At 43.2% G+C, this 12,880-nt stretch overlaps 2 protein-coding genes across 51 annotated transcripts in view; one reads left to right on the top strand and one right to left on the bottom strand.

Annotated features, from left to right (window-relative positions):
• The first annotated feature begins 470 nt into the window (after window positions 1-470).
• LOC110538326 (G protein-coupled receptor family C group 5 member D) lies at window positions 471-5,447 on the top strand. Its single transcript, XM_021625072.3, has 4 exons — window positions 471-716; window positions 2,169-3,463; window positions 3,755-3,810; window positions 4,726-5,447. The coding sequence occupies exons 2-4, from the start codon at window positions 2,239-2,241 to the stop codon at window positions 4,822-4,824; spliced, it is 1,380 nt and encodes a 459-aa protein (XP_021480747.2). The 5' UTR covers window positions 471-716; window positions 2,169-2,238; the 3' UTR covers window positions 4,825-5,447.
• Window positions 5,448-6,190: 743 nt separating this feature from the next.
• Window positions 6,191-12,880, bottom strand: part of LOC110538324 (RNA binding protein fox-1 homolog 2) — a 36,311-nt gene continuing 29,621 nt past the window's right edge. For 9 of the 50 annotated variants that reach the window (XR_016485313.1, XM_090193543.1, XM_090193541.1 and 6 more), the window contains 6 exons: window positions 12,779-12,835; window positions 12,504-12,648; window positions 11,436-11,481; window positions 9,842-9,936; window positions 9,500-9,575; window positions 6,191-9,313 (listed from right to left, as the gene is read on the bottom strand). Coding sequence is in view for 36 of the 50 variants with exons in the window: in XM_090193543.1 (XP_090049669.1) it covers window positions 9,269-9,313; window positions 9,500-9,575; window positions 9,842-9,936; window positions 11,436-11,481; window positions 12,504-12,648; window positions 12,779-12,835 (464 nt within the window). In the remaining 14 variants the exon portion in view is untranslated. Of the gene's footprint in view, window positions 9,314-9,436; window positions 9,576-9,841; window positions 9,937-11,041; window positions 11,085-11,435; window positions 11,482-12,503; window positions 12,649-12,778; window positions 12,836-12,880 lie in introns of all 50 variants that reach the window. The other 41 variants (XR_016485308.1, XR_016485312.1, XM_090193532.1 and 38 more) reach the window with 10 other exon arrangements.

The following is a 12,880-nucleotide window of genomic DNA, read 5'->3' as shown; positions in this document are numbered from 1 at the left end:
TCTAACCCTAACCTTCAATTAAAACCAAAGAGCAAATTTTTGTTTGAATGAATATCTCATTTCTAGTTTGTGGTTGTAGTAACTAGTGGATACCCCCCCCCCCCCCCCCTAACCTCTAACCTCTCTCTGTAATATAGCAACCAGCAGTGTGATTATTTATGATGACCTGGCATTCAAATCTGGGCCTATGCATATAATTTCCAATCACGTGGTCAACTCTCATAGCTAGATGTTCAACGTTAGCATGTCCTTGATACTGTATGTGTGTGCATGTGCGTGCGTGTGTGTCAATGTGTATCAGTGCCTGTTCCATAGCGTCCAGGGATTCGAGCCCCACCTATACTTTGCTGTTTTGTGAGATACACTAAGAAAAAGAGAGTGAGAGAACGGGAAGTCAGGGGTGGGTCAGTCCAAACTTCTCTCCTATCGCTTCACCAGTAGATGTAAATGTGGGTGAGGTGAATAAAATCATCTTTCGTTTCCAAAATAATTTACTCCCTCTCTCATTCCTCTCTTCCTGCTTTCCCTCCCTCCCTCTTGCACTGCCTGTAAATGATATGGGAACATCCTTGAGTTAGGAGGCACGCTCATACATAGATCACTGTCTACTGATGCATCAGCTGAGAGTTTATTGCAAATCTCAAGTGGAACTACAAGTAGGATCAGAAATAACCACCGACCACAGAGGTGGGTGCACTGAAGCCTCCGGATACAGGGTAAATAATTCATGTTACTCATCTTTGCTAGTTTGAAAGTAGCTTGAAGGGAGGTATATCCTACCATTTGTTTGCCACCTGTTTTGCCACAGGAAGAGTTTGTTGTTTTAAAGTAAAAATGTTGCCCACAAGAAGTAAACAGTTGAAGCAGCGATGCCGTCAAGTCTCCTGTTGTTGGATGACAATTAATCATTATTGTTTAGACTGTTGTTACTGCCAACCAATTTAACGACCCAATCAATTGAAAAACATTCAAAACAATTGTTTTATTAAATATTTGTTTGTGTTATATAACAAATTACCAACCACATAAACATGTTCCTGAAATAATCGGTAAAGATAGAGTTGATAGAGATGTTTTAGTGACTTTTAGAGGTTTCATCTCCTGCCCTCTGTGCAAAACAGAGTTATCCTTAAGGGTTAAATAAAGGGGCCAGGGCCATATTTACCCAGCGATAAGCATATTAAATGTCATATTTGAATCTCTGACACTGAAACAAGGGCTCTGTTATGAACTAGAGGAAGTGACAATCAACTATCAGGAGGGTATATCTCCCCCCTTCCCGCATTTGTATTTCGCTGTCACGCTCACTCCCTATTTCCCTCTTTCCTGGTTTCACACGGCTTTATGAGTTCATGTAGTCTATATTTTTACTCTGTGTAGAGCAGGGATGGGCAATGGGACGTCCCAATTTGTATTTATTTATTACGAAATCAGTTGGGGTTTCAACTTACTGCTGCGAGTTAAAATAGTAGAATATACAAGGTGCAATTTCGAAATGTGGTTGTGCATCAGCAGTTATTCTCTTGTCATGTAAAGCACTGATAGTCAATTAGCCCATGTCAGATAACATTTTTTAGATCCCTAAGTTAGTTTTGCAGCCAGCTATCTAAACTGTCCTGTATAAAATACAGTATAATACTATGATACGATTATGTTAGTCACTCAGATATAATAATTTCTCTCCACCCTACGGCAAAATGTGTAGAATTGCAGGAAATGATCTGTAAAACAATGTGGGTACGCAGACCCGCGAGCAACTGCAGCCCCTCATGATGAGTTCAGATTTTCTGTGGCCCCGACTCCCTCCAAGCCCATCTCTGATGTAGAGTATCTAGAACCAATTCCCAGTTAAATAACTCCTAATTCCTCTGTTCTTACCGTGTACACAAAGTTATTTCCCTGTCCTGGCATGTCTGGCTTCTCTCTCTCTCTCTCTCTCTCTCTCTCTCTCACTCACTCACTCACTCACTCACTCACTCACTCACTCACTCACTCACTCACACACACAATGTCCTGGGTGTTACAATCCCTTAGCTCTCTCTCTCTCTCTCTGATCTTTATTCAAAAGCACCTTAATTGATTTGATTGTCCTAAATACCGCTATGCTCTATAAATAAAGATATTCCGAGTTAAAAAATACATGCTCTCATGGATGCTACTTTTTCCAGGTAGCAAAGGCCCATCTGAGCAGGGAGTATACCATCAAAACAGAAAACCAGGGAGGAAGGACACAACAACATGCAGACAGAGCAAAACAAAAGGATGGTCTTTCCATTCCAGACACACAAATCTCTTTTTCTCATCCTACTATTCAATGTCCCACTTCCCAGCACATGTCAGACCACACTGAATGCCAGCACCCTCAACCAAACCATCCATCCCAGTGCTGCCACTAGCTCTAATGCTATCCCCAATACCAACACTAACAATCCCACTGTAAAATCCACTATCAACCGAGGCACCACTTCCTTCCTCCAGCGCAACTCTTCCCCAAACTTCACTTCCCAGGATGCAATCCTGGGGTGTGGGGCGGATCTGGACCCCGTGTACTCCTACCTGTGTGACCGTCAGGCGGCGTGGGGTATCGTAGTGGAGAGCCTGGCCTCACTGGGTTTTGTGGTCAGTTCAGGGCTGCTGGTGGGGCTGCTGTTCTGGAGCCTGTCGATGTGGGTGTCGTCCCGCCAGCGCAGGGGCATCGGGGGGAGCGTAGCCTCCATGGCTCTGTTCCTGCTCAGCACGGCGGGGGTCTTCGCCCTGACCTTTGCCTTCATCATCCGCCTCACCACCCAGACATGCCCCACGCGCCTCTTCCTGTTCGGGGTGCTGTTCTCCCTGGCTTTCTCCTGCCTGCTGGCTCGCTGCCTGGCCCTGCTGGGCTTCTCTGTGGCCCGAGGCTGGGGGGAGGCTGGGGTGGCCCTGGCCCTTTTCACCCTCCAGGTGGTCATCGCTACAGAGTGGCTGATAATCGTGCTGCTGCGGGACGGCCATCCCTGCCAGTACTTCCAGGGGGAGTATGTCATGTTGCTCATCTACGTGCTGGTTCTGCTGGCCGCCGGCCTGGTCCTCTCCCTGTGCTGCCTCTGCCACTCCTGTCTCACCTACAGCTACAGCTACAGCGGAGGCAGCCGCCGACAGAGCCAGGTCCAGGCCACGCTGCTCTGCCTCACCCTGCTGCTGTCTGCTGCCATCTGGGTGGTGTGGATCGCCCTGCTGACCCGGGGTAACATGGAGATGGGCCGGCGGCCGCAGTGGGATGACCCGGTGCTGAGTATAGCCCTGGTGGCCAACGGCTGGGTCCTACTGCTGGGTCACGGACTAGCCCAAGTGGTTCTCCTCTGCAGGTGGGAGGCCAGCTCAAAGGAGGGCCCCCTAGACTTTGGTGGATGGACCAGTCCCAACGCCAACCTGCCAGGGCTGGGGAGCCCGAAAGAAGGGAGGGAGAACAGAAGCTTTGAGAACGACGGTGAGGAACGGAGAAGTGAGAAACAGTAGCACTGAAAAGGAGTAAAGCAGGGAAATGTACTGTACTTCATGTCTACGTTTAGTTAATCAGCAACATAACATTAGAAACACAGAAAACTGACTGGTGGTACAGTACTAATAAGTTAGCATGGAAGCTACATTATACAGTATATGGACCAGCTCCAATGAATAAAATATGACATATGAGGTTAATTACACAATCTGTCACTTTAATACTCACTGTATGGAATCTGCAGATAATTGAGTCATTGTATTGTGTTCTCTTCCCCAGGCAGAAAACAAGACCCCGTTTTCCAATCACCATATGAGTCTGGATTCTCAATGACAGTGAGTAGGTCTCAAAATGGATCTGGGTTTACTGGGTGATTAATAGGAATGACAATCAGCATGTTGTGATAAAGAATAACTAACAAAAATACATGCTTAATCCAGTATAAGATAATGTATAGAATTGTATTATACAAGAGACAAAATTCACAAATTCTACAGCACAAGTGTAGAGTCATGTCTTAAGTGTAAAACTAACAATCAATATTCGATGCCTTCTGGGAATGCTATTCAAGCCAGAAGTTGTGGGCGGAGCTAGAAAGTCAATGTAAATGTACTTTTAATCCGTCTGTCTGCATATTTCAAGACATGGCACATGGGGGTGTAGTGAGATACACGGTGGTTTGGATGATTCTCTAACAAAAACGGAACAACATACGCACATCCAGGTACTTTACATGGATGCCTGATGAAAACTTGTCGAAACGTTGTTATACATAAATATCACCTGGGAGCGTGAGTAGCAGTGTGCGGCATTTTCCTTTGTTTTCCATGGACAATTCTCTTCTCATCACTCATCTTGAAAAAACGTTTACTAAAAATGTGGAAATCAATCAATTCACCATCATTAACACAATGGAAAAATCGATGTATTATTTCAACATGAAAACACGTGGGCTACGGAGAGAAAGAAAATGGTGTAGTTTCAGGCCATGTGGAGGAAAGTGATGCGTGCGCTGGAGATGGGGTTGTGTGCTCGTGGGTCTGGGCAGGTGTGAAGGTGTGATGTGGTTGATGTTTGTATGATGTTGTCATTCGTATGTTTATGTTGTGTATTGTTCATAAAAGATAAATAACATCTTACAAAATAATATGACCCTTGCCATTACAAGCCATGTATATGTAATGCCGAACAACTCATTGACATTATTTACTACACTAATGTTTTAAAGTTTCACTATGTTTGTGTTTCAGGAAATAGATCCTGACAAAGATTACTCCATCCCTCGTCCTCAGACCACCAACATCAGCGAGCCCTATGATGTATACTATGGACACAGCCTGTCTGATTAAGATCGCTTTGCTTTTCATGTACACACACCCACACACAAAGACAGAAAAAAACAAAAACGTTACACATATTAGCAGATGCTATTGCGGGTGTATGTGACTAATACGATTTGATTTATACACGCACTCTCACATGGCCCAGAAATGTTTTGGAAGTTCAGCTACAAATGTATATTTCTTGAATAGAACCTGCATTGCAACATGATTTCCATAATTACGTGACTAAGGCCCAATTGATTAATTTAATGTTTCTTTACTCAGGCTGGATCCAGATAGAATGAGCTTACTGAATCTGAGCTAATGTGACAAGAGTGTTTTTGCAACATGCTGCTTGAAAACACCAGAGACAGTGTCTAATAGTCTCAGGCAGGAGGAGGCGTGAATCTGTCTGTATCAGGGTGCCAAACTGCAGGGATGGGCAGGGGCAGCGCCAGGCATGTGTGAAGGAGAGACAGGACCTGGCAGCGATAAAATAGACCCTTGTCATCATGTCTTAACATCTTACGTAAAGGTGGATGCATTTTTTTTATTTTTACATCCCACTTTAGAAATACATGTTTAAATCAATGTTATGCTATGCATATTGTGCAGTTGAAAAAGTGTTATTAAAATGGAATGTTAAAAGGTATATTTGTTAGTCATATCTAACAGCAGAGGGCTGATTCATTCTCACAAAAAGAAGCACAAGCTAGACTGAGTGGTACTACTGTTTTCACCACTAGGTGACACTGTACAAGATGTGAATTATTGTTGGTGGGATTCAATTTACCTCAATGTTCATACCATTATTGAGCCACCAAATGTAAACAAATGCATTCCATCATGTCATTTCCCCATGCAAATAGCAGTGTACTGATATTAATGATAGATCTGTAGCGCTCTAGGAATGACATGAGAGCAATATAACGTTCTACTCTGCCTGCCTATAGCCATCATGGTCATCTCATAATGGGCGAGTCAGTCGGGTTAATACCTCAATAATTCAGTGGATCCATGTGCTTTATTGTTTCACTGATCAAACAGCCCTCAATGTAATCCTTTCACTTAGTCCTACTTCAATAATCTGGAAGTGCATGTCATCAAATTGGCAATTAGCCTCTTGTGCATTAGAGCAATTAACAGGGATATGAGATTTCCTCCAAACTCAACCCAGACATTCACATTAACTTTACATGCGATGTGAGATTGGTTAGAGAAAATGAGCTACTTTAGAGTTTAAGTTGGCATAGTTGCCACCAGCTCTACTACTAGTGAACAATAGGTAAGGCCTGTGTGGCCATTCCATACCCTATGATTACATACAAATAATCAAAGGCAACTAAATCTACCAAGCATTTTACCCAAATAAGGAGTTGAGAAAAGAAGAGTATAAAAACCAAACCGTTTATTATGTACATTCAATAACAATGACAGGAAATAGAAGGCAAACATGAAGATGGAAAAAATGAAGAGAAATACACAAGTCACTTGAAGAAAATAAAAAAAATATCACTTGGATCAATGAGCTTAGCAATGCACATGTGAAAACAAAAAAGTCACATGCAATTCCAACTCATGAAATCCCTGTCCAACAACTCCCACTAGGTTGACTTCAGCACAGTGCAGGGGTAAGTCAGACACACATCTGGGTCTAAGGTGATCACAGCAGCCGTGAGAGGGCACATGGGAGTCTCCACTGCTGGGTAACAAGTGGAAGGTTATGGAGGGATGGTCAGTTGCTGTGCCATAGAGCAGTCTTGTGCTACAATGCAAGGCATTGGAAACAACAGTTCAGTCTGTGCTGGACTGCTGTGTGCATGGTGGGACAACATCATTGGTTACTTAACATACTTCAAAAGGAAAAACTGCAGGGGTTCAACATTCCAAATTAAAATTGAACTAAGAGATATAACTGGTAATTCAAATGATACCATGACCACAGAAGAACATAGATAACACAGGCATAAACTTAAAATAGGCAGTATTTTACATATCATTATTCCCCCCCAACTAGAAACAAACTCAAGTGGACTATGTTGAAACCCCTCTCGATCCTGCCTTCATATTTCACATAGCCTCCTTTCCATAGAAATTGTTTTGATTCATGCAACAAATGAAATGACATTTGACCCTGTCCTTCTCACAGAAACATGCATACTGATACTTTTAATACTTTTTAAGAGAAGTTTAAAATTCTTATTGTCATGATATCATGGCATAAATACTCAACAGAATAACTAATGCGGCTGTATGCATCCCTCCAGGCCTGATAACACAGCTAGTAACATGGTAATCATCATGTCAACAGGTGGTTTATGGCTCAGCTCTCTACCTGGGTCCTCCACCCTACAACTGTCACTGAACTACACACTCACTCCCAAATGGAAAAAAGGAGGCATGTGGGGGCTCTTTAAAATGGTGTGGAATAGAACACTTTGTTTCATCATCACACTCACTCTAGTCTGACATTTATTCTCTATCAAAATGCCAAATTCCCCTCTCAAGTCTACTGTGGACTCCTAAATGTTATATTTAAGGCAGTGTAAAAATGTTGGGTTATCTGCCTGGGACCACTTCATCAAAAGCCCTCGGCACATTCAGCAGCCCTGTTTTAAAAGACCAACTTTGCCAGTTCCCAAATGTATTTTGGGGATTAAGTTTATTAATCTGTCGCTATAAAATTATGTAAATAAATTCATGTTTGCCCCCATCTTCCCTCTCCACTTCTCAGATAACATTTTCTAGGACACGGTGCTTTTAAAACACCACCATCAGCAAACTGAAAGGGAGCACTTTGAACCCACCATAAAATAGAAAAAGAGCTAAAATAACAGCAAGAACAATCAGAAAAAGTATAATAAATGTGTACACTTGACCAACAAATGTGCTTTTAGAGAATCTTTGGATCCAAAAGACAAACAATAGCAATAACATATTCAGAGTATATGGAGATACATAATAGGTCAAAGACTATTTATATATTTTTGTTGGCCACTTCCTGTACCTTAAAGTAGCATTGAGGCAGTGACTTTAATACATACTGGACTAGAACATTCCCAAAGACTTAGGAGGAAGATTGCATTGGGTGAACATTATGTTGTTTCACTTCCCACGTGTCTGTATTTGTGTCAATTTGACAAAAAATATATATTAAAAATGGTGAAACCAAAAGTAACATCAACTTATAGTGTTTGTAACTCTCATGTTTCCTACCATCTGGTTTGTTCTCTCAAACCCCTAAGAATTCCATTCTTATCTGTAAATAGCTGGGTCCAGCTTGCATGACTGGTTTCTACAGCATGTTAGCTATGCCCAGACACTTTCAATGTTTTTACCCCGTTCAGTCTCCATTCTGATGCTACACCTGGAATGTCATATAGTCTAGTAAAGAGAACATGTATAAGGAGTTGTGTTGTACAATATTTTCAAAAGGAAAAATGAAGACAATGTAGGTATATGATAGTAAGGATACATGATACAGATCAAAAGACGTGTCATTATAGTTTCAACTACAGTAAGAATCATAATCATAATACTTAGACCAGCAATAGCAGTATTAATCAACTGGAAAATGATGATAGTGGATGTAATTTCATTGCATCCACATTATATAACAATAATCATTTTAAGCAATGCTTTTTCATAGACAATTATAGAAAAGAAAAACTGAGGTAATGCAGAACAAAAACAAGTCATTTTGTTTCTTTTTCCTTGTCATTTTCACACCGTTTATCTTTTTCTGTCTTGTACAGTTGGGTTGGTGGTGTAATGTAATGTAATGGTAGACTGTTTGGATTTCTCTAATCATTTCCCGAGCAACAGCTGTTACCTAGATTTAACTGCGTCGTCGCTCAGCTTTTATAGTTCAGATTATTGACTTTTTGCTACTTTTGCGTTTCTTCGTGCCATTCACCTTTTTGTTGAACAGGTTCTTTAAAAAAAAAACAACTTGGATGTGTTCATTGTTTAACTGATGGGAGTCCACCACTGGGCAGGTTGTCAATGTAGTGTTTTGTATAAAGGACCTAAGATTTCACGCTAGTGATGGCCTACTTTTAGGTCGTATTAACACATTGAGCTGTGTACATATGTGTGCATTTTACATGAGTATTATTACCACAGACTATCAGGAGCAAAGGTTTGTAGTGATGTAGTGTAAAAAGTTATTGGTGGGCAGCAATTTCTCCATTCATGTCCAATAGTGTTTTTATGGAACCATTCTTGTTCTTCCCACAGTTGTCTTCAGTTATTGTTGCCAGTCTTGAAATTCACAGGCAGTTTTCATTCGTTCATTACTATGTCACTGAGTGTGACCGTTGAAGCAAGCCGAGTTACAGTTGAGTTTATCTTGAGTGGATGACCTTTTTCCAAAACACATGGGTTAATACTACCACCCGTAGAAAATGGAGGGGAGCTCTTCCCAAATGAAGAGGTTCAGAAATGTGGAATTCCATGGTGCGAGTGCTGTTTAGTACGGCGCAAACCTACTGTATCCAGCCCGATATAAACTAGCCTGGAGGAGAGAGAAAGGGAGAGAGATAAAGAGAAATTAGAAATAAGGAAAGGAAGATGTATCTGTTTTTAAACAACAGACAGCAGTGAAAAAGATGTGCGAGAAGTAAATAACTACATTTACATAAAGTGAAGATAACTCAGTTTCCAGCCTGTTGTTGTAGTGTTGCGGCTGGGGGGCTCTTACCATGGCACCGACTCCATAGGCAGCTGCAGCAGGACCTAGAGCGTGGTAGGGATCTGTAGTGTACACTCGCCCATAACTGTCCCAGAGGAATACCAGCACATAGTTACAGTGAGAATATAACACACACACCTTGCACTGACTCATAGATAGGCTGAGATACTACAAATCACAAAACAAAAGACTTGTAAAGATCAAGTGTATCATAAATACCCACCAAAACTAAATAATATCTACTGTGAGTCATAGCCTAGCATGTTATTGTGTAAAAGTCTGGCCACATTATTGCATTTCGAGGCTGCTGCTTTTTGATGCGAGTCCTCAGACGATCCTCCTTATTCTTACCTGTCACTGTAAGCAGCAGCTGCTGCCGCGGCAGCAGTTGCCCCGGTTACAGCAGTAGGCTGAGCAAAGCGATAGGCAGCGGCAGGATAGCCTCCCTGGGAGACAGAGGGACAAATGGAGGTTATTACCATGGTACAGCTGAGGTAGACAGGATCATTACCGAGGCAGAGTTGTGTAAGTGCAGAGTGAGTTAAAGAATCACACAGTACAACAACCAAGTTTAGAACAGTTGTGGTAAAAGATGAATATATTAACACATGTAAAAAAAAACAAATCATAATAATTACACTGGAGGTTGTTGACAATCGTCAATAATGCAGCATATCAAAGATTCAGAATTATAGAGAAAGATAAGTAACATTTACACGAACCATCCATATTATCGTTGTGATCTCTCATATGCATATAAGACAAAGAGAGAGGGGGAAAATAGAGATGCCACACTCAAACACACTCACAGTGTCACCTCCTGGCATTGAGACAGCATGCTTGCCCCGATTCAATGCAAATCTATTTGAACACACCACTGCATTTGCACCTAATCATACAGAACACAACCCAGAGCATTCCCCTGGAAACCTGCAGTACAACTAGTGACAGGACAGAGGGAGGGGGGCTGTGAGAGAAGGTAAGGGGGAGAGAGAAAAGGTAGGCCTGTAGAGCATGCAGACATGGATCAGCATGCTCCAGAGAAGAGTCCAGACTGGGAAGGGGCTGGGGACAGGCTTTAGTAATAAGAAACCGTGTTCTCCTCGTCTTTATTTTCAGCCCCACAGGGCACTGCTGCTACACAGATAGAGTATCTTCCAGCTCATCTCTGTACCTGTTCCAGCTATGGATGTTACTCAGCATAACGGATGTGGTAACTTCCAATCATAAGAAATGGTGCTGGGAACATTGGTGTTTGTATGAAATAAGAGGCTCTCTGCCAGTGACTTCAAGACAAATACAACTGCCACCTTTCGTGTTATCACTGCCAGCAGTCTACCTTTCAGAGACCAGGTTCTCTTTGAACAAACTGGCAAAAAACACACGCTGTTTAGTAGCTTAGTAACAAACCCCTTCCCACAATCCACCTGTGCAGATGTCAGTGAGTTAGTAGGAAAATGAAAAGCAAGTTACCGTTTCAAAACAACATCAAAAGATCATAATCACCAGAGGGATAATAAAAATACACACTGTGTTTGGTAATGACCCTACCTGAGGCAATCTGCTACTAATGACAGAGTCCTGAAACACTATTCTATAGAGAGAACAGAAACAGCCATTGTCAACCTGGACACACGCGCACACACACTGACAGACACGCGCCCTGACACAAGCGCACACAGAGCGGCCCGGCTACCCATGTTGGAACCCCGTGTTACAACACCAGACTACAACACCCTCTGTTACAGTCTGTCTTCTGGGAAAACTCCGACCCACAGGTGTGACCCCAGGCAGTGGTGGAATGGTAAAGTACAGAGTGTACCCCTTAGCATAATTCAACATTTGGGCAGCTCTGTGCAGCGCATTTAATTATGCACATGCAGAAACGCACAGAGAGAAAGGAGAGAGAGTCGTGAGGGAGTGTGAGGAGTGGGAATCTACTTACGTATAAGTCTGCAGCTCCATAAAACCCACCATCCTGATACACCACGCTAAGAAAGACAGACAGACAGAGGGAGATGGCAGACAGAGGGAGATGGCAGACAGAGGGAGATGGCAGACAGGGGAGATGGCAGACAGAGGAGATGGCAGACAGGGGAGATGGCAGACAGGGGAGATGGCAGACAGGGGAGATGGCAGACAGAGGAGATGGCAGACAGAGGAGATGGCAAACAGAGGAGATGGCAGACAGGGGAGATGGCAGACAGGGGAGATGGCAGACAGAGGAGATGGCAGGTGAAGAGAGAGGTGGAGGGAGGAGTTGGGAGGAACAAAGGAGGGAGGAACAGGAGCAGTGGAGATTGAAGGGTCGGTGTGTACAGTGTGATGGTCCAAGACCAGAGTGGCAGGAATGATAGCCAGTGTGGAGGAAAGTCAACAGGGAGATGATTGAGGGGAAAAGTGAACGCACAAGGAGAGAGATAGAACAGTTATTTCACACACATGCAGCATGCAGAGGAAATACACTACCATTTATTTCTTCCATTACTGCTGAACCAAGTGATATTATCAACATGACTGTATTATAGGGTACCATCCTCTATCAGCATCCCCCGGGGAGAGGGAACGGAGGTCCATTTACATTGACGAGGACAAGGTCCTGGACAGACTGAGGACAAGTCAGCCAGTCGTTTGTTTGAAGTCAGGCAGTAGTGGATTAAATATGGAAGAGCCATTTCCTGCAGCACTAGTTAAAAACAAAATCCAGAATATCACAGCAGTTGCATCCCCATTAACCAATTGGCACAGCCCAGCAACATGCAGTACAGTTTCTAGTGGAATTACTGGAACATAGAAAAATAGAAAGAAAATGTGTCTGGTCTTTGTGTGCAGTGTGACGCAGAGGGTCAAATTATTGTTCTGCTCAGAGGGAGTTTGTGTCTATACTACCAAACTAATGACATTACGCTTATTGGTATTTATAGTAAACTACTGAATTTACTGAAGGAACGTATATAAACGTCATGTTAAGTGTGTCCGTTCAGAGGATGGATTCTGTAGTTGAATCCCTTACCCAGGGTAGGCAGGGAGGGCAGGCTGCGGCACCGCCGCACGCACAGCGCCGTACACTGGCCTTCCCCGGCCCCTAAGGTGGGCACCACGGAACGCAGCTGCCGTGGAGGCTGCCGCTGCCGCAGACGGGTAGGGGAACCCCGGAACTGAGGGAGAGGAAAGGAGAGAGGGTATAAACATCCAATGCCTGGGGGTACTATGAATTAGGGATGCTTAAATGAAGTCAGATTTGGGTGAAATGAAGGGCATGAAATCTAAGAGGAAGACAAGGTTTACCTGCATAGAGCTCTGGTCCGTACATGGCCTGTACCATTGGGCTTAGCTTCCATCCTGCTGAGAAGCAGAGAGGAGGCAGAAACAGGAGGGTTTCATATAGAT

The sequence above is a fragment of the Oncorhynchus mykiss genome, chromosome 12, assembly GCF_057628025.1.
Source record: "Oncorhynchus mykiss isolate SJ-2025 chromosome 12, ASM5762802v1, whole genome shotgun sequence".
NCBI lineage: Eukaryota > Metazoa > Chordata > Actinopteri > Salmoniformes > Salmonidae > Oncorhynchus > Oncorhynchus mykiss.
The sequence above is the reverse complement of the archived record's forward strand: the minus strand, read 5'-3'. Positions and strand labels throughout refer to the sequence as shown.

Excerpts from the sequence above, each read along its gene's own strand:
- LOC110538326 (XM_021625072.3), top strand. The coding sequence starts at position 2,239 with ATGCAGACAGAGCAAAACAAAAGGATGGTCTTTCCATTCCAGACACAC. Across the intron at positions 3,464-3,754 it reads CAGAAGCTTTGAGAACGACG|GCAGAAAACAAGACCCCGTT; the intron begins GTGAGGAACGGA and ends TCTCTTCCCCAG. Across the intron at positions 3,811-4,725 it reads AGTCTGGATTCTCAATGACA|GAAATAGATCCTGACAAAGA; the intron begins GTGAGTAGGTCT and ends TTTGTGTTTCAG.